Here is a 25,836-nt window from a genome sequence, read left to right as displayed (position 1 = left end):
TTTTTTTCTCTCGATATTTAACTTTGTCTTGCAAGAACTAAAAATAGGTCTATAACGAACCGGAAGTTAAATTATTTTTAAACCATCTGCGTTGAAACGTTGGTTTGTGTTTTGGTCGTCCAAAGGGGTAAAACATATGTATTTTCAAGAGTTTATCGACCAATGATAGTAAATTAGTTTAATAAATATATAACGTAACATATTTCAGTGGAGTGAGTGAATCCCAGCTGTTCAAAACAGTTAAATGCCGTTGTTGTCAGCTTGCTAGCTAATTTAGCTAGTCAGCTAAAGTTAGCTAGCTAGCCGGTGTCAGTTGTCACATTCTGTTCTATATTTTTCAGGGCTCCCCTTTCCCTGGCGAAATGTATGCCTACGGAATTATGAAAGCTTTCCCCAAAGTGAAGAGAGCAGGGGCACGTGAGGGAAAGGATGCCCCCCCACCAAAGAGGAAGTCTGATGAAACTGTACCTGTTACAGGTGTGGGCCTTGTTTGAGAGCATCAAATTCGTAATGCATTTTGGGCACATTGTGACTGATTGACAGATCTACAAATAATAATGATTTGTAGATCAGTCAGCAGTCGATGTTGAACAAGCCCAGTGTGTGTGTGTAAAACTACTTTTTCACAATCCCATTTCAGGGAGTGCTTTCCAGGGCGTCACCGTACACATTTTACCAGCCGGCATCGGGAACGCCAGATGTCAGATCTTCCAGAGACAGATTGTCCAGAATGGAGGCCAAACTGAGAGTTCCCTCTGTCCCACAGTCACCCATGTAGTAGTGGATGACAGTATGGACTGTGACAGGGCTCTCAGGCTGCTCAAAGTGGACAGGTTGCCCTCTGGAGTTTATCTGTTGAAGTGCACCTGGCTCAGCACCTGCATCAGTGAGCAGAGACTGCTGGATACAGCAGACTACAGCCTACTCAACCCAGACAAAGACATGGAAACTACAAAGGACGGTGTCAAAGAAGACGTGCTCAACAGTATCCCACTCCCAGCCACACAGGACATGAAGCAGCCGATCTCTGATGAAACAAAACCAGATGAGTCAACAGAGACGGTAGGACTGTAATCATTAACCATAACCCTGTCACTGCATGATAGCTTCTTCTGGCACTAATCATACACTTCATTACTTCATGTATCCATAGGTCCAAGACACTAAAGATGACTTCAAAGACGAATATGGCGTCTCCCAAAGCGATCTGGAGGCTCTGATCAGTGGCTTGTACCCCAAGGACGAGACCCCCAGTACCGCCACTGCCCCCTCAGACCCCCAACAGAAGCCTCTCTCAGGGAAGTGGGTGTGTGCCCAGTCCTCCAAGTCCAAGGTTGACAACCACAACAAGCACATCACAGATAAACTGGAGGTGCTGGCCAAGGCCTACACGCACCAGGGGGACAGATGGAGAGCACTGGGCTACTCCAAAGCCATCAACGCCCTCAAGAGCTACCACAAGCCTATCACGTCCTATGAGGTAGTTTATTTAGTCCCATATCTGCATAGTTGGTGATTATGGTCGGCCATTTTGTATTTGTGTCCGCATAATTCATTCCTGTCTCTCTATTCGCACTATTGCAAACATTGTGAAATGTGGCTGATAGGTTGGTTGGTTGGTTTACGCAACTGCATCCCTGTTATTGACAAGATGGATGCATAAATCGTGTATTGTTGGATGCATAAATTGATTGCTGCTGGTTCAATTTCAGGTGGCCTGAAAGGAGTCCTTAAAAGCCCAGTGCAGTAAAAATTATGTTGTTACTGTGTTTTGTATCATATTGTACAACAGCTGATGAAGCCATTGAGGAAATGCTTCCTTTTAAATCAATGAAAGCTGCGTGTTGCGTCAAGCTCAAGAATCGCGTTCACTCTATCTTGTGAATTGAAATAATGAGAAATAGTTGATCATTGTTGCGTATGGCCTTAGCTATACACGATGGTTATTTTACATAGATTTATGAAGTCAAGAAGCTACTACTACTAGCTAGCTAGCTACATTGACTATCTAGCAACTTGTAAAATTAGAGGATAATTTAGTACAACCACTAGTACCGTAAATTCCGGACTATAAGCCGCAACTTTTTTCCCAGGCTTTGAACCTCGCAGCTTAAACAATGACGCGGCTAATATATGGATTTTTCCCGCTTTCAAATATTTTTTTTCTCCAAAAAAACATTCTGTGACGTGCTCAGTTTTTTGGCGGCATGAAGCTTTCATTAGACCAATGAAATTGCCGAACGGGTTAAGGTCAAACAACTTTTTTGTTTACTGTTTAGATTAAATCGAGCGCTCTCAAACTTCCCATCATTCTGATTACGGTAGTCATTTTGTCACCCTCATCATGGCAAAGACACGGAGAAATGCATATGATGCAGCTTTCAAGTTGAAGGCGATTGATCTGGCTTTTGGAAAAGGAAATAGAGCTGCTGCACGGGAGCTTAGTCTTAATGAGTCGATGATAAGACGTTGGAAACAGCAGCGTGAGGAATTGACTTGATTGCAAAAAGACAACTAAAGCTTACTGCTAATTTTTTATTTTGTGTTACAAGCCGTGTTTCGTTAAAGCCTATTTATTTTTGTTACAAGCCGTGTTTCGTTAAAGCCTATTTATTTTTGTTACAAGCCGTGTTTCGTTAAAGCCTGTGTAAAGTTAATTTGTTTCAATGTACCGGTAGGCACCTGCGGCTTATAGACGTGCGGCTTATTTATGTTCAAAATATTTATTTATTTTTAATTCAGTGGGTGCGGCTTATATTCAGGTGCGCTTAATAGTCCGGAAATTACGGTACCTGCAAAAAACTGGGCCAAAGCTATTGTACTTATGCATAATCAATTAATATGTTATAGTACAGTAGGAAAAATAGAATACAGACACTCCCCCTATGCCCCTCTCCGCTCTCAAAACAACGTTCTCTGTGTAGCAAGTAAAACGTCACATTGACGAGATGCTGATGGAAAAGCAACGTGACGTGTATAGAAGACTTAAAGAGTTAGTGTGACAATGTGATCGATGTTATTTCCTGATAGTTGCTTTATTTGTTGAAAACACAATCTACACAGGACCTTCTAATCAGCATGGTTTGACAAGGTTTTTTTAATAAGGTTGTGCTGCTGAGTACCGGCGGGGGGAGGCCTGGAGGAGGGTAGTGCTTAGAGATTTTTGAACTTAGAGATTTTAGCCTTTTTTAACACCTGTAACTGCCATTTCTTGCACTATAAATACAAAAATGATAGCAATTAAAGTAACAAAAATTAAATATGCTGGCACAGCTCCTCTCTTCCATTCTTTGGGGAAAAACCTGGTTGGAGTTTCAGCTTGGTAAATTAGTTAGTAGACCAGTAACAGAGTTCCAAACCTCTCTGCCAATAACAGCTAGTTTTCTGTTTTTCCCTCCCCACTGTGACAGTCGTTGCTAAATTCTTGTTTCAGAAAATTCGTTTTTTGCTTAAAAGCAATTTTCGTTTATTTTTGACCATTTGAATGGAAAACTATTACAGTAAGGTACATAATTTTTAACCAGAAAGATTTGATATTAGTATAAAAATGGCTGCAGTGGGCCTTTTAACTCATTGGCTCATTTTGTATATAGACTTATTTTTCTACTATGTTATGTATGTTTGTTTTACTCCATGTGTAACTCTGTGTTGTTATATGTGTCAAACTGCTTTGCTTTATCTTGGCCAGGTCACAATTGTAAATGAGAACTTGTTCTCAACTTGCCTACGTGGTTAAATAAAGGTGAAATAAATAAATAAATTAAAACTCCTTGTAATTGACTAAACCATGCCTGTCAAATTTCAGGAGGCCTGTAAGATCCAGGGCATTGGCAAGAAGATGGCTGACAAGGTCATGGAGATCATGGAGAGTGGGCACCTCCGTAAGATAGATCACTTTGGAGAGGCAGTGCCAGTACTGGAGATGTTCACCAATATCTGGGGGGCTGGGGCCAAGACTGCCCAGCTTTGGTACACACAGGTTAGATGGATTGATCTTAGTTGTCACACAGTCAGTCTCTCTGTCTGTCTGTGTGTGTCTCTTTCTCGCTCTCTGATTTTGCATGCAACACTGCTAGCCTTCCCTGTAGCTCAGTTGGTAGAGCATGGTGTTTGCAACACCAGGGTTGTGGGTTCGATTCCCACGGGGGGCCAGCACAGGAAAAAAAAAAAAAAAAAATGTATGAAATTGTATGAAATGTATGCATTCACTACTGTAAGTCGCTCTGGATAAGAGCGTCTGCTAAATGACTAAAATGTAAAAATGTAATGTAAAAATGCTATGACTGTAAGATTTGTTATTTTTGTATTGCAGAGTGCAGTTATTTTAGTGTTTGATAGTGTGATACAAATCAATTTGACATGAGCTAAAAAATATATATTTTCCATCTTAGGGGTTCCGCACTTTGGAGGACATCCGCACAAAGGCTAATCTGAACCACAACCAAATAATTGGACTCAAACACTACGACGACTTTCTGGACCGGATGCCCAGAGAAGAGGCAGCCGCCATTGAAAAAACGGTAACACATCTCCCTCTTATTGTCTCAAGCACCCACATTAAAGGACAATCAATGTTAAAATGTAACCTTCTAACATTATATTAGTTATAGACTAAACAGGCCTCTTCTTCCCACTTCATCTAGTGGGGTTAAGAGAGTTTCTTTTAAAAGTGTCTCCAGTCCAGTACTCTAACCCCCTTGCAAACAAGAGATCTTGTAAAGTGAAATGCTACGGGACCTCAAAGCCAAGTTCAGATGTTTTAAGTTTGCCTTGGCCCCTAAGCAGACTGTCAGTCCAGTCCTCCTAGCCTGGTCTGTGTGTGATGGAGAAAGCAGACTTCCCACTCTCTGTCAGAGTCCTGCCGGCCACATCCCAAAGGGGGGGAACTCACTCTTAGAAACTTGGCGCATCATATGTCAGCAGATACCAGGGTTGTGTTTCATTCCAGAAAGGTGTTTCCTCCCCCTCTGCCTCCGTTCACTCCCTTTCATGGATCTGAGATAACTGGGTGGGTGTAAAGCAAGAACTCATCTCGATTACGCCCATAAAGATAGAGGACTCATCATGGATATAACCCATTTTAGCATGGACATTGCGTGGCTTCCACCACTTTAAAGTAGTCACCTGCGTGGGGAGTCCTATGAGTTGGGAGCAATCGGCCAATAAAGAAGAAAATGGACTACTTTAACATGGAGATAGCGCCATGCTGTCGCATGTATAATGGCACAGATACAAAGATGAGTCCTCTATCTAGCTCTATGATTCCGCCTTATTGCTTTCACCTGTCCAGTCCTATCAGATCTGTGAAGGGGAGGGAACATAATCCTGGAATGAAACGCGGCCCTGGTAACTGGGAGCACCGGGTACAAAGCCAGTTGTTTTCATATAGTATTACTTGGATTTCCCTGTTGCTTTCGTGGCTGCCAGACATAAAGTGCCGATTAGAAAGATGACTATAGCATGTGTCCTTTTGACTTGTGGCTTGTCAAAATAATATGTAGTGTCGTCAAAATGTATCTGGCTTGCGTGAAAACGGCAGATGCTTACCTGTTGATCGGCAAGGCTTTATGAAAATACACCATCTTCTTTTCTAATTTCAAGTAGGTAATATAAATACAATTTGAGGACTTGTCTTGAACATTCAACACGTGTACAACATGTTATTTTGAGTCCAAATATGAACGAGAAACAAACCAAACTTTCTGTTATAATGAAGGCCCCTGAGAGAACATTACTGGGGAAAACTTTGAAACATAGTCTAGAACCCATAACCATTCATTATAAATACATTGTATGCCAAGTGGTCCTCCCCACCACTGGTCTGAGATCCAAGCTGAATTGCTCTTTTTCACAATTGTTTTTTAACTGAGACAATAGTGAAACACAATAGTGTATCAGAAAAACAATAGGGAAACAGCAATTCAATTTGGATTCCCAGGCTACCCCACCCCACCACAGATTTGACTGTATTTCAAACAAACAAAATGTCCCTGTCCTGTTGTAAATGTATAGATGAGAGAGCCCCCACCATATATTGTTTTCCAAACAGTAACATTTTTCACTGTATGTGATACAAAGTTATTCAGTGTGGTCTAGAGTTGGTCGATTATATGCTTAAATTGAATATTGTGATATTTGACATGATATATCATGATGTGCAAGACTATACTCTAATTGAGCTTTACAAATCAAAACTGTGCCGTTTTATCAGTTAGGTTGTATCAATATGTTGAAAATGTAGTCTAAATTAATGAATTAAGCCTTCTTTTTTTTTCTGCCATACAATGAATATTTAATGAGAATGCGACTACAATATCGTAAATAAGCACAAAAATGGCCCAGTCTGTAATGATTCAGTCATTAACCCTTTACACTTGTGGGAATTGGCCTATATGGATAGTGCTAAATTGAAATGTTTCTTACAGAAGAAATATGAAAAGCACATGCATAACCATGGTAGCAGTTGAAAGGGAACAGTTTGGAGATATTGGGAAAATGATTAGACCAAAGGTGAGCACACAACATTTCACCTGACACAAGACTGAATCCAAACATTACACTGTTGATTTTATGTGCATTTTACATTTACTGTACTTTTCACCGCATTTGTTGATAACCAAATCTGAAAATACTCTGGATACATTCTGTAACATGATGACACTATTCCTGAAAAATGTGGGGTAGGTGCAACATAAGACAAAAAAATTACAAGGGTGTGAGTGAGAGGACTAACTGGTCTCCAAGTTGCCACACCCCTCTCCAAAGTGTGCACAGTTCCTAAGCAATTTCAATGCACTTTTATGACTCAAAGAAGTCTTCAACTATAAGGTACTTTTTTTTTTTTACCTCTCCTAGCTGTAACATTGAGAAACTAGAGCAAGCACACTTGTAGTTGTTTCGTTTAAAACACAACCCTGCATCCCCGCCATCACACAATTACTGTTGCTGTTTACACAATCCCAAAACAGTCTATTATAAATCACAGTCTGGGTCAGGTGGGCATGATTTGAAAGCTTGTTCTATTGGCAACGTGACTAGCTAAGTTATAAGTTAGGATTTCACAAGGTCATTCAGAGGAACAGATTGTAATTTTGGTACGCATAGAAAGGAGTCATGAGTGCTTTCAGGTGGCAAATTATCTTCAGAATAACCAAACAGGCTCATTCTGTTCAGAACAACCAGGGTATGACGCCATGTCATCTTGTAACTTACATCAAACATAGTGATCATAAACGCTGACGCTGTATATGCCATGAGTTTTATGATATGGAGATGTGAAGTGCACATTTGGACTCACGGGTGTTGGGCTTGCTTGTGTGACATCAAAGTGGTATTTATTATAATAATCCTCAACGTCTCATCTTTCAAAGTACATAGAGTCCTCTTAACTTACAGCATTTCCCTCACTAAGAGAACAAAAAAATAGCAAATGTTGCCCAAGTACTGGGAGAGATGGGGGCAACTTCTTAACACGCGCGATGTTCAAGTTCAGAACGGCTGTCAGTCCAAACCCATACAGCACTGTGAAGCACAGAGCCTGAGCTCTGATGTCATGTATAGTTACTGTACAGCCACTACGTCCCAATTTAGGCGCTTATTAGTGCCCAAATCTGCCATTTTCAACACGTATACGGGTACAGGTACGAGTGCAAAGGGCTACCAACTCAAAACAATTATTGGATATCGCAAACTGTAACTTTGTTCCTCTGCTGTTGTACATGTACAGTATCTATATGTGAAGGAGGCAGCCCTGTTATTCCATAACAAACTAACATATCCCTGTCCTTTTCTACTGTATAGGTGAAGGAGGCAGCCCTGTTATTCCATAACAAACTAACATATCCCTGTCCTTTTCTACTGTATAGGTGAAGGAGGCAGCCCTGTTATTCCATAACAAACTAACATATCCCTGTCCTTTTCTACTGTATAGGTGAAGGAGGCAGCCCTGTTATTCCATAACAAACTAACATATCCCAGTCCTTTTCTACTGTATAGGTGAAGGAGGCAGCCCTGTTATTCCATAACAAACTAACATATCCCTGTCCTTTTCTACTGTATAGGTGAAGGAGGCAGCCCTGTTATTCCATAACAAACTGTAACATATCCCTGTCCTTTTCTACTGTATAGGTGAAGGAGGCAGCCCTGTTATTCCATAACAAACTAACATATCCCTGTCCTTTTCTACTGTATAGGTGAAGGAGGCAGCTCAGTTTCTGGACCCTGGCCTGTTGGCCATGGCCTGTGGTTCGTACCGCCGGGGGAAGGACACGTGTGGAGATGTTGACGTCCTCATCTCTCACCCAGACGGGAAGTCCCACCGGGGTGTCTTTAGCAAAGTGTTACAGAGCCTCCACCAGAGCGGTAGGAGGACACGTCCAAATACAGGACATTTGATTTATTAACTGTCGGTGAATTCCCAACCAATTATAGCTACATTAATAGTTTTTTTTCTCTCTTGTATAGACAATTCATCTTTCACAATGATATTATTCATAATTTATTTGAAATCTAAAGTATTTAATAGTGGGATAAGCTGAGAGCTGGATCATAATTCACTAGGCTTGATCGTTTGTGTTTTCTGTTTCAAAACATTTTGCTACGGTGTGCCCTAATGAATTCGACCCGGTTCTTGTTCTTTTAAAAAACATTTATTCAGGCTTCCTGACGGACGACCTAGTGAGCCATGAGGAGAGTGGCGAGCAGAAGAAGTACATGGGTGTGTGTCGTCTGCCAGGACCTGGCCGGCTCCACCGCCGCCTCGACGTCATCGTGGTGCCCTACGGCGAGTTCGCCTGCTCCCTCATGTACTTCACCGGCTCGGCACATTTTAACCGCTCTATGAGGGCATTGGCCAAAACAAAACGCATGAGCCTATCAGAGCACTCATTGAACAGCGACGTGTTGAGACAAGGAAGTTTGAAGGTGTATGGGGGGACACCACTACCCACACTCACTGAGAAGGATGTCTTCACCCATCTGGGAATACCTTTCAGGGAACCTCAGGAAAGAGACTGGTGATGTTGATGTTTTTAACACTGGTGGTATGAGTCGATGCATAAGTTATATATTTTTACAGAATAATGATGATGATGGTGATAGTGGTGAGGTGAAGATCTTGCTTATGTATGCAGATTTCAGACAGTAACATGTCAACTGTGATTTTAGACTTGAAATGTATGATAATCTCATTTTACAGAAGGAAAAACACTTAAGATGCATGGTGACTGCTTGGAATGTTTTTATGAAGATAATGGCGATTACAGAAATATTAAACACTACTTTTAACAATCACTTAGGAAATCCTTGTTTTTACAACTTTGTTGTGTTTATTATTGGTTTATTACTATAAACAATTGAATATTAAACCTCTGTTCTTTTTTCATTAATGCCTGTCCTCTCTCTCAAATATTATTGGCTGAGGTAAGAGCCAGCTGGCTCTTTTTGCTTCACCATAGGTCAGCCTGCAAAGTGAGTGGTGGTGAGCAACGCAACTCAACACCCATCACGTTGCGCACATGGAACGAAAGATGTGACCGAGCACGCCAGCCCGAGCCAGAGTCCCCATTCGAAGGAACCAATGAGCGGATTCGATGATGCTGAGCTGCGGGGCCCTGGTTTATGGCCATTGACATTAACGGGCAAAAGTGGTGAGGGAGGAGCACCCTTCACAAATCCAACAGTAATCTGTGCTGCTCGATCATGTAGTCGACAAGGCAGCATGGTCCAGAAACATACATCTCTTTTCCATAAAATACTGTATGTTTGAATTTTTCTAACTAGTTTTCATTGGGAAGGCAGATAAAGCATTTTTAGCAAAAGCAATCACTTTTGCATGTGAAAACACAGAATCCTACTCATTGCGCCACGTGCTTAATTACATCACTTTTGTTCTAAGCTGACTTCGCCATGGGCTTTGAACGGGGCACCTGGCTGACGCCTGGGAGACGCCCAGTTTCAAAACAAATGCAATCAACTTTACTGTTCATTTGAGAAGGCTGCTGCTCCCTCCCGCTTTCACCTCAAATATATGTAAATAGACTATAAATGTCTGATTTTGTTTTCTTGGAAAGCTGTGAGTGCTATTATATGATGCAATATTAGTAATTGTTGCATTTACAACTTATCTAAGTCCTATCAACTGATTTGAGCCAGAGTATGGCTGTGGATTGACTGCATTATTTCAATGGAATGTTGGCATATTGGCAATTAATTTGCTAAATTTATGGAATCATTCCTCTAAAACTGTCTGGCTGACACAAATTCTTCACATTCATTGTTTTACACTATCTTATCACAGCACTGGCAAACCAAACCATGGTTGTACAACTCCCTAACTCCCTGACCAACATGGCTGATCTTTGGACGATCGCAAGAAGGTTCAATCCATTCTATTATTCAAGTTCCACGCTCGGTGTACCCCGGGCCAGATTAATCGAATTCGCCCAATGTGCCTCCTTGAAATATCAAATTACGCCGTAGCAAGGAGGCAGCGCATGCGTGGTCTTTCAGTGCCTCCGGTAAAGCCGTAAACTAGTTTGACATTTCGCTAAAATTTGTGAAGTGAACAACAAACGTCTACGCTTATGTTTTTACACGAGTCCGGTCGGAGGAATGAACGAGATTTTAGGTGTGGGTCTTAAAATGGGATTGTTTTTGCACGTTGTCGCTGTCAGCCCCTCCGACGCGACATTAGACGAGGTAAGATTGACTCAAGTCTGCCAGGATTTGTTTTTGGTTCGGGTCGTGCATGTTGTTTATTTGGGTAGCTAGTAAAATTGCATATACGGCTTGCTACTTTGTTAGGTAGCTAAGTTATTAATTTGGCCAGCTGTTTTCCTACAAGTTTGCTGGCTAACTAGTCTCGGTTGGGTATATTGGGTATAACTTCTAAGTTCGACCGCTGTAGCTAGCTTTAGCTTACTTGCTAACTATTTAGTTGGCATGACAGGCACTTAGCCATATTGCTAGCTAGCGTTGACGGAAATCGACAAAGTATGTACTGCTTTAGTAACTAACGTTAGCTACATGGCTACTGTTAGTCACTAACCTGAATAACCTCAGTGTTAAGCAAACTTTTCTAGCCGCACCCATTGACAGCTGTCTAATCAAATGGTTGACAGTTATCAAATATCTCGCCACGTACTAGTACAGCATTATCCTACTAGCCAACAAGTCAGTAGCTGTCTTATTAAAAACTATGATTAGTTGATTGTTGTTTATAAACGGGTTGGCTGTTGTAACGAAAATTATGCGCGTGCATCGACGTGACCGGAATCTGTGCGTTATGATTCTGAACAGCCAGCTACCTTGTAACACTGAGGGGATTCGGTTAATCTGGCACGTGTAGGCGTGTTTTGCATAATGTGAAAGTTGATTGTATTGGTTTTAGAATCGGGCTGCCTCCCGAGCATGAGCCAGGTGGTCCAGTCAAAGCCCACTGTGAAGTCGGCTCAAATAAACGGCGTAATTAAGCACGTGGTGAGATTGCGTTTTAACATGCCAAAGTGTTCGCTTTTGATTCATTTTTTTATCTGCCTTCCCAATGAAAACTAGTTTGAAAGTTGAAACATTTTCTGGGATAGAGGTGTATGTTTCTGGACGATTCACCATGACCGAGCAGCGCAGATTACTATTCCATTTGAGAAAGGAGCTATTCCCTCACCGTTTTGCCCGTTCACGTCACCGGCCATAGACCGGTGCCCCGCGGCTCAGCATAATCGAATCCACCCAATCACAAGAAGCTGCAATGAAGGGAATCGTGGGTGTCTCGTTTCAGCTAGTGTTATCTTCTTTATGTCGTGTCTTGTTTTCAGGTGTTTTGACTGATTTCATGTCAATGCTAATATGTACAAAAAAAATGCTTGGTAGCTAACCAACAACTGTAACGATGTATTTGAGACAAGTACTCATTGTGCAAATGCATTTCTTTTCCAATAAACATGCCCCCATAGTTGCGCACGCATCGATTTTGTTGCTAAATAACCAACCTGTCTGTACTGTAATTCACTTTGTTATGGAGTAGACTAAAGTTGTTGACGGGGATTCATCATTAATATAAGAGGTTATCAGTGAAACAGATTAGCTATCGCTGGTCTTAATTCGCAGGTTGACGTTTATTGGGATGAGGCAGAATTGAGCTATTTCCTGCTAGATGGGCCATCTGCAAAGTCAAAATTCATGAAAACAAAAATGTGTATGACTTTGTGGCTGCGCCAGCTAGTTACCACTGCAGAGCTGCCTCCAGAACAAGATTCATATCGAAAAACGCTAACCTGCTCTGCTCTGGAAATGCTGGGGGAAAAACGAGGTCAAATCATGACGTCAGTGATCTTCAGGTCGGAGCTCTAGAAAGATGCCAAGTTGGATGACCATTCAAAAAGATTTTTGTCAGTTGAAGTTCTTTTTTATTTTTTATTTCCCATTCGTCTTGAAGACACTGAAGTTGGACATTTTAGAGTTCCTAGTTGTTTTGAACCTGGCTTAAATTCAGTCCATGTCATGACACACAAAGCCTCCCCCCCTCATATACAAGAGCATTGTATGCATTTTATTATTAGATAATGTCAGATATCCCTGCAAAAGATTCAGATCATTATTACTACAAGTAAAGTTATTTAAGTTGTGGCCCATTTTCTTTATGCAAAGAAATTGATATAGAAGCCAATCACAGCACTCCTTTTGGGTAATTCTCACAACTGGCATTCGACCCCCACAATATTAAATATTCATGTTTATATTTTTCAATATTCATATAATGTGTATTTTAATTAAAGTACCACTCATATTACAGAGCAGGCGGTAAAGCTTTGACACCAATTTTTCCTTTGTAGTGCAGAATAAACATTATGGAGTCTTAAAGAAGGCCTGGGTAATGCCAAAATGTCACGTTTAAGATAAAAATGTCAAATATACACTGATGGTACAAAATATGAATAACACCTTCCTAATATTGAGTTGTGCACCCCCTCCTTTTCCCTCAGAACAGCCTCAGTTCGTCTGGGCATGGACTCTACAAGGTGTCAAAAGCTTTCCACAGGGATGCTGGCCCATATTGACTCCAATGCTTCCCACAGTTGTCAAGTTGGCTCGATGTCCTTCTTGATACACACAGGAAACTGTTGAGTGAGAAAAAAATGCAGCAGTGTTGCTGTTCTTGACACAAACCGGTGCGCCTGGCACCTACTACCACACCACGTTCAAAGGCACTTAAATCCTTTCTCTTGCCCGTTCACCCTCTGAATGGCACACAAACACAATCCATGTCTCAAATGTCTCCAGGCTTAAAAGTCCTTCAACCCGTCTCCTCCCATTTTTATCTACACTGTTTTTAAGTGGATTTAACAAGTGGCATCAATAAGAGATCATAGCTTTCACCTGGTCAGTCGGTCATGGAAAGTGTTCTTAGTGTTTTGTATAGTCATCTATGTCAACAATCCTTCCTCTAAAGGACCCTTCTATGAATAACATTTTGTGAAAATCAAAAAAATCATGGTCTTGTTTTGTGAGTAATTACCCACAAGTCTAAAGTTCATTTAACAATGTTTTCCTTTATTTCTAGGAAGGGGGCTACAGCCCCTCACAGATATCTGAACGTTCTCCCTGTTTGCTGCTACATCATTGAGACTTTAATTTTGTATCTGGCATCTTGCCTTAGTTCTGGGTGACTGAACATGGTCACCAGTTGCTGAGTGGAGGAGCCAATGTTAATCCCAATGTCTTGTTTAACCTCTGGATTTGTCAAGTTCTGTTTGAGAGAAATATTGAGTGACAATACATGGATTGCATTGTCCTACTTGGTTTTGGCCTAGGCCTACATCAGTCACCCTCATTTTTCAAACTCCTAAACTGACCAGGTATCAAACCCAGGTTGTCCGTACATTGCATTTCAAGACTGCATTAGCCCCCTGTGCTACAGCTTAGACGTGTAGCCTAATATCTGTCTGCAAAGACAAGACTTCAGATCTCTTGCAAGGTGGTTACTCTTCACGTGGGAGTATTGGTGGCGAACCATCAACCACAAATAGGCTAGTTCTCTGAGCACGTCCTCTTTTCCCTTTGAAAACTAGTGCTGAATGTGTGTGGTGGGCGAGAATGTTGTTTTTGTCACCACTGTTCTGTTCAGCACTAACTGTCCAACCTTGAACTTTCTTCTGAACATATCTCTTCTTGAACACTGTTGCTGAAAATTCCCCTTGCCAGTCAGCTCTGTGTCAGTATTGAATCTGCAAAATAGGAAGTGAACTATGCCAGGGTTCTACACTATGCCAGGGTTCTACACTAACTTTTTCCAGCTACCACCTTTTCCAGTTGGTGGCACCAGCACACAATTTAGTCACACAACTTTTAATGAAAAAAAGATAATGGCCAATGACCTGGCCGGTGTCCCATAATGACTGCGTTCTGTACAGAACCAGGCTAAAAATGACTATTCATCTTTCAAATTAGTATGCCCTTGTTCTTTGATGTAGATAGATTTACTGTAACAGCAAAGAAAAGAGACTTAAAATAAAATGCTAAATGCATTTATTGCAGATTTCAAAGTGGCATGTGTTCTGTGAAATCATCTAGAGGGCAGAATTTGGAAAAACGATACTTGATACTGTACCAAAACTATATTGCGGCAAAAAAAAAATACATTTGATGTTCAAAATCCACAACAATTCTTAAAACATATTTGCGGACCATTGTTGAGAGAATTTGTGAAATGTAGATTTTTGTGTAGTTACCCTTTTATTCAGGTGCTTACCAGCCAGACAGTTGTTTGGCTAGCTGTGTTTCTGCAGCGCACTTGTGATGTTGTTTTCAAAACAAATGGCCACTGGATTGATGCAAATAATCATGATTCTGCCAAGAAGGCATAGGCTACTTTTGTAGTTAGCTTTTAATTGTCTTTCCATCTACCTGAAAACAGTAAGGGCATCATTAGCATCGCTAACGGCTACTAAAGTGGTAGACATATAGGTCCTACACGTACCACACACAGCAGGGCTCGACATTCAGGTAAATTTGCCAGTGGAACACCGGGCCAATGCCAACTGAAAGCTACTGACCTAAATTAGAGAAATACCGACACGGGTCAAGATCTGACAGGAAATCGAATGTTAATAGCAGCTGATTTTTATCATTCATTTGCGGCCTGAGCAAGTAGCCTATACAGGGTTAATACAGACAAATTCAAGTACTTTTTCCAAGCACATGAAGCTGCAATATGTAACTATTTGGGCGACCAGACCAAATTCGCATAGAAATATGAGTTAAACATCCCTCATGGAAAGCAAGTCTAAGAAGCGGTAGTCCGGTTCTATGTGCGCTATTTCTTTGCTTCCCATTTTAAGTTTTGTTCTTGAGTCTTTTACTTTCAGTTTTGTACACCAGCTTGAAACAGCTGAAAATACTATATTTTGGGTTATGGAAAATATTTTTCACAATGGTTTAGATTGTACAATGATTCTCTACACTATACTTATGTCACATAAACTGAATTTAGGTGAACTATTAGAATTTTAGCAACCAGGACATGCCAGAGTGATTTATACCTAGTGCATCTTTAAATAAGAAATGTGAAGAACTTATTTAATTGTTGTAATAGCATGTAGAAAAAATATCTATGCAAAAAAGTGTGCATTACCACTTTTTTAAGAATAATGAATTTATTTAAAGGCCTTATTCATTGAAATTTGGATTATTTTGACCTTCTAAAATATGTCAAAATAATGTGGGTTTTGCCTGACTAAATAGACATGTTCCCGAAAATAAAATTGCATTTATAAAAAAAATAATCACTGGCCCAAGCAAGCCACTGACGAGGGCTTCCTAAACCTCCCCTGTATGTCAAGCCCTGACACACAGACCATTGTTGCCTCTTCAGAAAGTTGTTATATTTTTGGTCAATTGCACATTACTGTTTGAATAAATCATGATGATAAAAAAGCTAATAGTGAACCTAATACTAACATTACCAGGTAAAAAGAAATCTCCAATTGTTTTGGTCGCAGTAGCAAACCCTGTGTGCAATATGTCAGACTGCAAAAGAATGCTTTGCTGGTTGAGACTTCTTTGCCTGTCATGTAGCTTACGTGAGCAATCCATGATTCTATTGCAGGCCTAAGAAGGATGCAGTTGGTTCTTTTTCATTCAAGACATTTTGTAGTTTTTAGCGATGGACCTACTAAGAATTTGAAACTAGCATGCTTTGGATGAAAAGGTAGAGATCCTCCATAAATAATTTAGTTTAGACACTAGTATGCAGCATCAATAGTCTGTCAGTATGGCAGGCTTTGTGCATATTCATGCCAGATCCCATGCTGTATTATATGCACACGGTCAAGAATCCACTTAGCTACTTTTTAGCAGCTGTCCAAAAGGAAAAAAATGTTCTGATAGTCAAGCAGTGACGCCGGACTGTTCTTGTATGTCTGGTTGTTTCAGCAGCTTCTCATTATGGTCGGTATTACGTTTAATTAATCTCTATTATGCCTGTAGGCTCTGGCAGAGTTAGTAACACAATCCACCTGTCCCTAATCTTCTACTGTAGTACGAGAAGGGACGGTTGTTCCATCTTGCAGCAGCCTATTGTCGAAGGCTGAGAGACTGAGGAATCTTGTCTGTCGAGATTCTTTGTTGGGTCAATGTTTCAATGTCTTGTCTGATACGTCTCCTAGGCGATAGAAAATTCAGACGCCCAAAAAAACATAACTCTTCATCTCTTAACCTAGGCTTTTTCATCTCTTAACCTAGGCTTTTTCATCTTAACCTAGGCTTAGGCAATTTGTTGTCCAAATAGTATTCTTAAATGGATTTAGCTTTAGTTTTTGTTTCTAGGCCTAGCCTATCGTGCTAGCTGGACTGGATCCAACATCCTAGCACAAATACAACCACAAGTAACAAAAACATCACGTCATACAGTATAGGTCATACGCCTAAGGGTTATATCTTTGCACTTTGGTTCTCGACAACAGCCCCGAGGCTGGGAGCCAGGGAGTTCTTCATCTCCTCTAAAGCCAAAGGTCTCTGACCTGAGACTATTGTGTAATCTCCTCAGTGCAAGTTATTTCAGAACTGGAAATGTCCTCCAAACCAAACAGTAGCCTAGTTTCTCTGCAGTTTTCAGCTTTAACCTGTTTTTTTGTAGTTTTTTGTTGTTGTGATGGGCTTATGTCATATCATACAATGTAGTTGTATGGTGTAAACAATTTGTGGGAGGTTGTTAAAAAGATACACTGCAGAAATGCTCCAAGCTTGCCTAGTGGAAACGCATAGGCTAGTGTGTGTGTGTGTGTGAAGTTGATCTGTGGCTGGGTTTCACTATTCCTGTGTTATGACTGTCCTCACACGGACACACACACACTGCCTGCCGTTTTGAATACAGAGGGTGCTCCACTCTTCATTACCATGCAGTCCTCTACTCTGGCTGGCAGCTCACACTCCACTGCCGCTTGGACATTTCCTTAGAGCAATCCTTGTCTCCTATTTTGCTTGGTGTGTGTGTGCTCTTTCACTTTTTTATTCTGTGGACTGGAAGGATAACGACCCTTGAGTTGAAAGGACTTGCGTTCCTTGGGATTTATGCATTTTGGACCGCTATGCCTCTCCAGCTGGAAAGGAAACGGGTATAGAAAACCTTGGCTAACATTTCTCCTCAGGATTTAATCCATAATCTGATCTTGAAGATAATGTGTAGCCTGGTAGGGGTTGCCTGATAAATCAATATACAATCTGAAGCAGCTTTTGATTAGAGGCTTCCTTAGCTGTCTTCCTTGTCTGGTTTCTGGTTTTTAGTTCATTCTTTATCAATGGCTATTCCTGCTGTCCCCTTGGAAAGTAGAAACTGATTGAGGTGGTGGATATCCGGTTTTACACTCCTGTTATTGACTTGTCTCTTCTTGTCTTCCAGAGCCTACTGCACTGTGAGGGGCTGAACAACCAGAGCTACGTCTGTGAATCAGGACACTGCTGTGGGGAGTCACGGTGCTGCAGTTACTTCTATGAACTCTGGTGTAAGGACTCGCTCTCATTCCCTGCTCTGAAATGCATTTTTGTCATCTAGCAGTGCACCCTCACATTCACCTGTACAAGTGAACAGTGGTGGAGAAAGTACCCAATTGTCATACTTGAGTAAAAGTAAAGATATCTTAATAGAAAATGACTCAAGTGAAAGTCACCCAGTAAAATGTACTTGCGTAAAAGTCAAAGTATTTGGTTGTAAATATTCTTAAGTATCAAAAGTAAAAGTATAAATAATTTCACATTCCTTATATTAAGCAAACCAGATGGCACAATTGTCTTTTTTTTATTATTTACGGTTAATCAGTGACACACTCTAACACTCAGACATAATTTACAAATGAAGCATTTGTGTTTAGTGAGTTGGCCAGATCAGAGGCAGTAGGGATGACCAGGGATGTTCTCTTGATAAGTGTGTGAATTGGACCATTTTCCTGTCCTGCTAAGCATTCCAAATGTAACAAGTACTTTTGGGTGTCAGGGAAAATGTATGGAGAAAAAATATATTTTCTTTAGGAATGTAGTGGAGTAAAAGTAAAGTACAGATACTTTAAAGTACTACTTAAGTAGTTTTTGGGGTATTTATACTTAAGTACTTTAAACCACTGCACGTGAACATGCATGTACTGAACATACAGTACATGTTCTGAATGCACACCCCACATTTTTCAAAAAGACAGGTCAGTTCTGACACTCGTTTAAAGCTTATTTACTGTACTAGGACCTTCCTCCCCCATCCCAGGAGTTATGCAGAGGACCTAACTCCTGGGATGGGGGAGGAGGAAGTGATATGCAGAGGACCTAACTCCTGGGATGGGGGAGGAGGAAGTGATATGCAGAGGACCTAACTCCTGGGATGGGGGGGGGGGGAGGAGGAAGTGATATGCAGAGGAGGAGGAAGTGATAGGTCCCCTGCATATCTCTTGTTGCCATGATGAATGAGCTACAACATGGACTGTGAACTCAGATTGGGATGTCGAATACCAATCGACACCATGGTACACTGTTGGTACCAAAAGTTCCAATGCAGTTACATCCTTGCTATGGAACAACGTTTAGAACAAACCTGGAGGGTTGTTGGCCAATATCTATGGCTCTGCCTCCACGTTGTTACCGTGTAGTGGTGCACTATATCTCTCTATTGCATTCACTAGTAATTTGTCACTACTGGCATTCACTGTACAGGCACTAGATTTTTACAGTAGTAATGTACTGTAGCCCTCTGCTTTCAAAAACAATTTGTCACTCCTTCCATTCAGCAGTACTTTTCCAGTAGTTTCACCATAGAGATATGAATAACACGTATTAACATATGTCTATGTTTCACAGTCTTTCTACTGTGTCTCTGTCTCCGGCAGGGTTCTGGCTGGTGTGGGTCATCATCTTCATCCTGAGCTGCTGCTGCGTGTGTCACCACCGGCGCACCAAGCACCGGCTGCAGCAGCAGCAGCGCCAGCACGAGATCAACCTCATCGCCTACCGCGAGGCGCACAACTACACCTCCCTTCCGTTCTACTTCAGTAAGAGTCCCGCCTATCAGAGCTCCCGTGTGGCACAACATGAGAGAGCGCCGTGTTCTGTACACAGTGTCAGACTCGTGGTCGTCCATCATTGATGTCCTTACGTCAAATTGCGTTATTGGACGGTGTGCTGCCCGTATTAACCGTGGCATGGTGTGATACAGCTTAGGAGGAGCTGCACAGATGCACAGCGTTATGCTGGTAGTAGTCAACAACATGGCATTATTGCGCAATGCCCTTCTATTTCAGTCTTATCGTTACCGTGGCGCAAGGAAACACGAGAGCACTAAAGCTTCATACATACTCAACTTCAGTCTCAGGAGTTCTCTCCTTCTGCCTTTCTGTCTGACTACATTGCATTGTTATTCCCCAGTGCTGAAGCTTACTCAAACATTGCACCTTGGGTGAATTTTTGTGCTTATCCCTCTCAGCTAGGGGGGATATTTCTCAATGGCAATTATTGCATCAAACTGAGAACGTAGCGCTGTCAGGCAGTGACTAAACTGACTCAACTCCAGTCCTTTGTTTGAACTAGGAGTTGCAGTTTTGTTTTGGTGTGGGATGAAACACAGCCCTGTTTCAGGCCCCAGATTGCAAGAAACCTTAACCACCAGGTCTTGGTTCAATGCCAATGTTGCAACAAGTTTTCCTTGCAATCATTTTCAGTTAATCCTAACTGTCCTTTATGTGTCCCTCTCTTCTTCACTTCTAGGGTTTCTTCCAAATTCCCTCCTACCTGACTATGAGGAGGTGGTGAACCGCCCTCCCACCCCTCCCCCTCCCTACAGTGTCTTCCATACAGCCAGCCCCCTGCCCACGGACCCACAGGACAGCCTGGGACTGGGACACTGCACGACCATCCAGACCACTCCGGTCCCCCCAGTGTCCGACACCCTTTGCTCCAGGCCGAGCCTGGAAGAGCCCCACCGCATTGGGGCTCCCACCATTGGCTACAACAGACACAAGGCAGTCAATAAGCCTCAGGAGCCACAGGATGGTGGATCAGGGCTAGGGCCCCGGGATGGTGGACCAGGGCTAGGGCCCCAGGAGGCCTCTACAGAGGAGCCTAGAGGCCCAGCGAAGAGTTGCAAGGAGCCTCTGTTACTCGGGGACCTAGGGGGGCCCGAGAGCGGTGCCCAGGAGGACAAAGATAATAGGGGGGCCCTTGGGCGGCGGCGCCGTTTCACAGGTGACTCGGGTATCGAGGTGTGCGTATGTGACCGTGGTGGTAGTACAAGTATTGGAAGCCAGGAGGGCAAGGAGCTGAGGGAGAAGGATAGCTTAATGGGGGAGGAGGTTGAGGAGCAGGAAGGAGGAGACTTCTGCGACGGTTGCGGTCACCCCGCTCCAGGAGTGGAAGAGGAGCAGACCCTAGCCCTGGATGGACCCGAAAGTAGGTCAGAGTGCGGGTCGGCGACAGGGTCCACCTCCCCGCCACCACCCGCCATGACGCAACCCACCCAGCCCCCAGTGTGCCTGCTCCTCCACACCATCAATGAGCTTGAGGGGCCCCCTCACCATGGCAACAGCACAGAGCCCCAGGGCTGAGCTACGCTAAGCTAAAGCACATCTTCACCGAGGAGGGAGAGAGAACCAGGAGTGGGAGTTAAGACTTTAGTGTGTGTGTGTGTGTGACTGTCTGAGATCGTGTGTGTGTGTGTGACGAATAGGAAGTTGTATTTTATCCCAGAGTCTGGACTTAAAAGCCTGATGATGATAGCTAAAGCCCCTTTGGCATACTGTAATGGTGGCCTTAACTGCAATGTACAAGGAGACAGGAGGAGAGGTTTGGCCTATCACCAACCTACCTACAGACTGCATAAATGTCCTCCTTTGTCTTCCTTTACCAAGAGGAGGCGAATGGAGACCGTGTTAAGACTTATGCAAGCTGGAGGAGATTGATAGTCTGGTCAGTGGATGCTGACCTGACGTTTGGTGCGACTGTAGTATAGTGTAAGTACACACTGGTGCAACTCTAGCCTGGTCCCAGATCAGTTTGTGCTGTCTTGCCAACTCCTATGCTCAGTGTACCAAGCTAGTGGAAATCATCGCAGCTACTTCCTGTGTCTGTTCACAGGAAGGAACATCCTGGACAAATACACTGAAGCGGTACAGGAACATTGTCAAGCAGTGCAGTGTGGATCGTCATGGCGACGATGTGTGCTTATGTAATGTGATAGTCCCAGTCGGTATGAAATAGAACGTGGTGGCCCTGCCTGCCTGTGGGGAAAACAACCCATGGTTACTTTGGTTACCCCATTGGCTCACAGCAAAAACTTGACCTTCTTCCAAAAGCAATTTTCTTGTCTGCTTGTTTTAGTCAATTACAAAACTACATTTAAGAAAAGTACAACGTGTGTAAAGATTACTATTCAACTTTGCCTGCTCCTGAGTGTTCTCACTACTTAGAAAAATGTAATGTTGTAAGAGCTTCCCTCGTTTTCATGACGGCACTAATGTTAACCACGTGCGTGAGTTTTAGCTAGCTACCAACCAGAACAGGACTCTCCAACCCTGTTCCTGGAGAACTACCCTCCTGTAGGTTTTCACTCCCAACCCTGTTCCTGGAGAGCTACCGTTCTGTAGGTTTTCACTCCCAACCCTGTTCCAGGAGAGCTACCCTCCTGTAGGTTATCACTCCCAACCCTGTTCCTGGAGAGCTACCCTCCTGTAGGTTTTCACTCCAACCCTGTTCCTGGAGAGCTACCCTCCTGTAGGTTTTCACTCCCAACCCTGTTCCTGGAGAGCTACCCTCCTGTAGGTTTTCACTCCCAACCCTGTTCCTGGAGAGCTACCCTCCTGTAGGTTTTCACTCCAACCCTGTTCCTGGAGAGCTACCCTCCTGTAGGTTTTCGCTCCCAACCCTGTTCCTGGAGAGCTACCCTCCTGTAGGTTTTCACTCCCAACCCTGTTCCTGGAGAGCTACCCTCCTGTAGGTTTTCACTCCCAACCCTGTTCCTGGAGAGCTACCGTCCTGTAGGTTTTCACTCCCAACCCTGTTCCTGGAGAGCTACCCTCCTGTAGGTTATCACTCCCAACCCTGTTCCTGGAGAGCCACCCTCCTGTAGGTTATCACTCCCAACCCTGTTCCTGGAGAGCTACCGTCCTGTAGGTTTTCACTCCCAACCCTGTTCCTGGAGAGCTACCCTCCTGTAGGTTTTCACTCCCAACCCTGTTCCCGGAGAGCTACCCTCCTGTAGGTTTTCACTCCCAACCCCAGTTGTAACTAATCTGATTCAGTTTATAAACAGCTCATTTTTTTTAATCAGGTGTGCTAGATTAGGGTTGGCGTGAACCTATAGGACGGTAGCTCTCCAGGAACTGGGTTGGAGAGCCCTGAACCAGAACATTAAGCTAGCCAACACAAACAAACGGACTAACTATAAAGCTACAAGTAGTGAGTGGAGTTCCAAACGGACTGTACTAAGCAAGTTAAATGTCTTACCTGTGATAAAATATTTTTCACACATGTAGCTAAAGTGTAGCCTACTTTGACACCGGGTCCCCACAATTTCTCACTCTTCCACACCGAATTGCCTGAAGCCACAGGGCTCTTCTCTCTGGCTCTATTTCCCTACGTGGGAGCATCGCGAACCGTAGGTCTAGATTTTGGCTCTTTTACAGTCGGGGTCAATGGGGAAAGAACGTTTGTTTTCCCCAATTGGTGGGTGTTGTCGAGGGGAATTAATTCTTATGACATGAATACTGACTCGGAGTATACTGTACAGGAAGAGCCTGACGCAAAACAATGCGTGTGAATGTTACTGTTTCGCATAAGACCTTTAGCCTTATGGTTTTTTACTCTCCTACAACCCTGTTGTCACAGGGACCCAAGTGCATTAACACATTTCGTGTGACACAATCATTTTATTTTGCACATAAATATATGTAACTCTAATAATGGAGACAAAGACATTAATCAAACATAGAACTTTTTATCTGCGAATCCTGTCTTTTTTTTCCCCCCTCATTTTTATTTTACATTGAATCAGTTACTATTTGTTTTGTAAAGGATGGTTTTCTAATGTGTCGTTGAGATGAATTCTACATGGGTAAAAACACAAAACTTACCACATACAGTATGGGCCTCTATCGGTGTCTAGGACGTGATTGGTTCTTCTTCTCAGAGATATTGATTACATGATTGAATTGTGCATCTCTGAAAAACTGTCATGTTTGCGATAGCTCGCAATGATTGTGCATTAGTGAAACTTACAGGTCCGTAGGAGAAACGGGTACAAAAAAAAAACGTTGTTTAGTTACGAGAACCAAGCTACCGTAAGTGCTTTATATAGGCCTATTGTGCATTTTGTATAAACATATAGAATATTCTATAATTGTGGTACAACAAAGGTAAACTTGTGCATTTTGGACGGATGTAAAGCTTTTGATCGACATATTGGAAAGTTGTGTATTATAATATCATACAACGCATTTCTGAACCAAACTAGCTACTTTCACATCTGTCATAGCAAAATGTCAGTCTACAATCATTCGTTTTTTACTTAGTGAATGACTCATTTCTATTTTATTTTAATAAATTACTATTGTTTTGTTGAGTATAGAATTGTTGTACTCATGAAACATTCAATCTCCAATCAATCAAAAGAGTGTGAAGGTGAAGATACAGGGAACTCAATGCACAGATTGAATGATGTGATAATATTGTATTGTGAATAATGGACATCATGCCAAAGATATTATGCTGTTTCCACACGGGATGTAAGGTGGTTGTGCACATTTTTCTGTCTTTTGTTCGTAAGCCATTTTATTACAGCAGCAAAATTGACACATGTTCAATAAATGTAAACCAGTAATACTTTTTTTTTTAATGTTGTGTTCTTTGTTTGTGTTCCACACGTGCTGAATCGATAAATTATTTGAAAGCTGCATTTTAATCAAATGGACGAGGTGAGTTGAAAATCAGTGCTATAAGAAATTATACTATCTGTAACATAATTTGCTCCATTAACCCTCCTGTTGTGTTCGTTTCATGTTAGTTAATTCTGTGTTCCCGATCCAAAATGGCCGCCCCATTATAGCTGATTATAATACATATATTATCACCTAATGTTGTTAGAACTTTTAATCAACTTAAGTTCTTGTGAACATTACAAGTTTTGAACTTCTATTTGCTGTTTATGGCCTGTAGGCCTCATTGACCTGAGCTCATACAACTGTTTTTTGAGTAATAAAAAGCTTAATGAATGGATTATTTTGACTATAACAAATACTCAGGTGAAACATATTGTGCCATTTATCACATCAACTGGTGGTAGATTAGTTTCTGGATCACGCCAGCCAAATCAAGAGACCCATGTATGCTTGGACGTCTGTCTGGTCTACCTCCTTCCAGTTGTCTTTGTAAACGCATCTCCCCTCCAAGTTGGTCATGTTTATCACTATAGTTTCCATTGACTCTGTCAGGAACAGTTCGAAGCAGGATTTATGTCATCAACCCGGGATATGGCGCATCTTGTTGGCTCTGGGATCATCCTTATAACATTTTCAGCTGACAGCTGACCTCTCCTCTCAGGTGGGGATGAATTCCCATTCTTTGACCGGAATGTAATAACAACCTCAGCAGGGCCCTCTTCCTCATCACTGAATTGTTCCACGTCGGTTGTCTCTTGGTCTGGATCATATTCTGTGTTGTCTTCAACTTCTGACTCTTCCTCCTGTAATGCATCTTCACTGTCAGTTTCCTGGCCTCTCTCCTCACCAGTGTCATGATCAAAGATATGATCAAGAGCCTCACATACAGTATATCGTTTGGTCATTGTGCTGCCACAGAATGAATTGTGAGCAATGCCTCAAAAAAGCTTTATATGCCAGAGCTGCGAAAAAAGTTCTATATATTATTGAAACAATGTTGTGATTGTTTGTGAGAATGCCAACATATGGGGGAAGATGTGAAAGGTTTTTGTGGGGGTTGCCATGGAAGCCAAGAAGGGGAGTGAGGTGTGTGTGTGTGCGCATGTGCATGCTCAAACACACATGCATGTGGGGGTCTGGGAGAGGAAGTGTGACCAGCTGATGAATGCGCATGTGCCTGAACTCAAATATATACACTGATTGTAGTTTCACCCATTTATTTCTAATGATCGGTCATTTTTGACGGTGAACACCAAAAAGTTAAACACCCAAAATGTAATGAAAATGATCAAAATGTATTTTGTGTGTTCAGATGCCCTGTGTGGACAAAGTCATGGAATCTTATGACAATCAGATTAAATGAACTACATTTTTTTCAGAGAGAGAACTTGTAAATCGGTCCAATTCGACCGGAACACAACATGAGCGTTAAACCAGT

General features: G+C 42.2%; 2 protein-coding genes across 2 annotated transcripts; both read left to right on the top strand.

Annotated features, from left to right (window-relative positions):
• The first annotated feature begins 55 nt into the window (after positions 1-55).
• On the top strand, positions 56-9,291 carry LOC106564589 (DNA polymerase lambda). The gene is made up of 8 exons (XM_014130736.3): positions 56-127; positions 342-477; positions 641-1,062; positions 1,154-1,480; positions 3,806-3,979; positions 4,392-4,520; positions 8,193-8,361; positions 8,657-9,291. The coding sequence occupies exons 2-8, from the start codon at positions 363-365 to the stop codon at positions 9,016-9,018; spliced, it is 1,698 nt and encodes a 565-aa protein (XP_013986211.3). The 5' UTR covers positions 56-127; positions 342-362; the 3' UTR covers positions 9,019-9,291.
• Positions 9,292-10,458: 1,167 nt separating this feature from the next.
• LOC106564588 (WW domain binding protein 1-like) lies at positions 10,459-24,342 on the top strand. The gene is made up of 4 exons (XM_014130735.3): positions 10,459-10,698; positions 17,894-17,996; positions 19,362-19,523; positions 20,236-24,342. Exons 1-4 carry the CDS (start codon positions 10,612-10,614, stop codon positions 21,069-21,071), a joined length of 1,188 nt encoding a protein of 395 aa, XP_013986210.2. The 5' UTR covers positions 10,459-10,611; the 3' UTR covers positions 21,072-24,342.
• Positions 24,343-25,836: the final 1,494 nt, after the last annotated feature.

Source organism: Salmo salar, chromosome 12 (assembly GCF_965601325.2).
Source record: "Salmo salar chromosome 12, fSalSal1, whole genome shotgun sequence".
In the NCBI taxonomy this organism is placed as follows: Eukaryota; Metazoa; Chordata; class Actinopteri; order Salmoniformes; family Salmonidae; genus Salmo; species Salmo salar.
The sequence above is the reverse complement of the archived record's forward strand: the minus strand, read 5'-3'. Positions and strand labels throughout refer to the sequence as shown.

Bases quoted from the DNA above. Each gene is read 5' to 3' on its own strand.
- LOC106564588 (XM_014130735.3), top strand. From the start codon at position 10,612: ATGAACGAGATTTTAGGTGTGGGTCTTAAAATGGGATTGTTTTTGCAC. The intron at 10,699-17,893 runs GTAAGATTGACT...CTTGTCTTCCAG, and splicing joins CCGACGCGACATTAGACGAG to AGCCTACTGCACTGTGAGGG. The intron at 17,997-19,361 runs GTAAGGACTCGC...TGTCTCCGGCAG, and splicing joins TTACTTCTATGAACTCTGGT to GGTTCTGGCTGGTGTGGGTC.
- LOC106564589 (XM_014130736.3), top strand. From the start codon at position 363: ATGTATGCCTACGGAATTATGAAAGCTTTCCCCAAAGTGAAGAGAGCA. The intron at 1,481-3,805 runs GTAGTTTATTTA...GTCAAATTTCAG, and splicing joins AGCCTATCACGTCCTATGAG to GAGGCCTGTAAGATCCAGGG. The intron at 3,980-4,391 runs GTTAGATGGATT...TTTCCATCTTAG, and splicing joins CCCAGCTTTGGTACACACAG to GGGTTCCGCACTTTGGAGGA.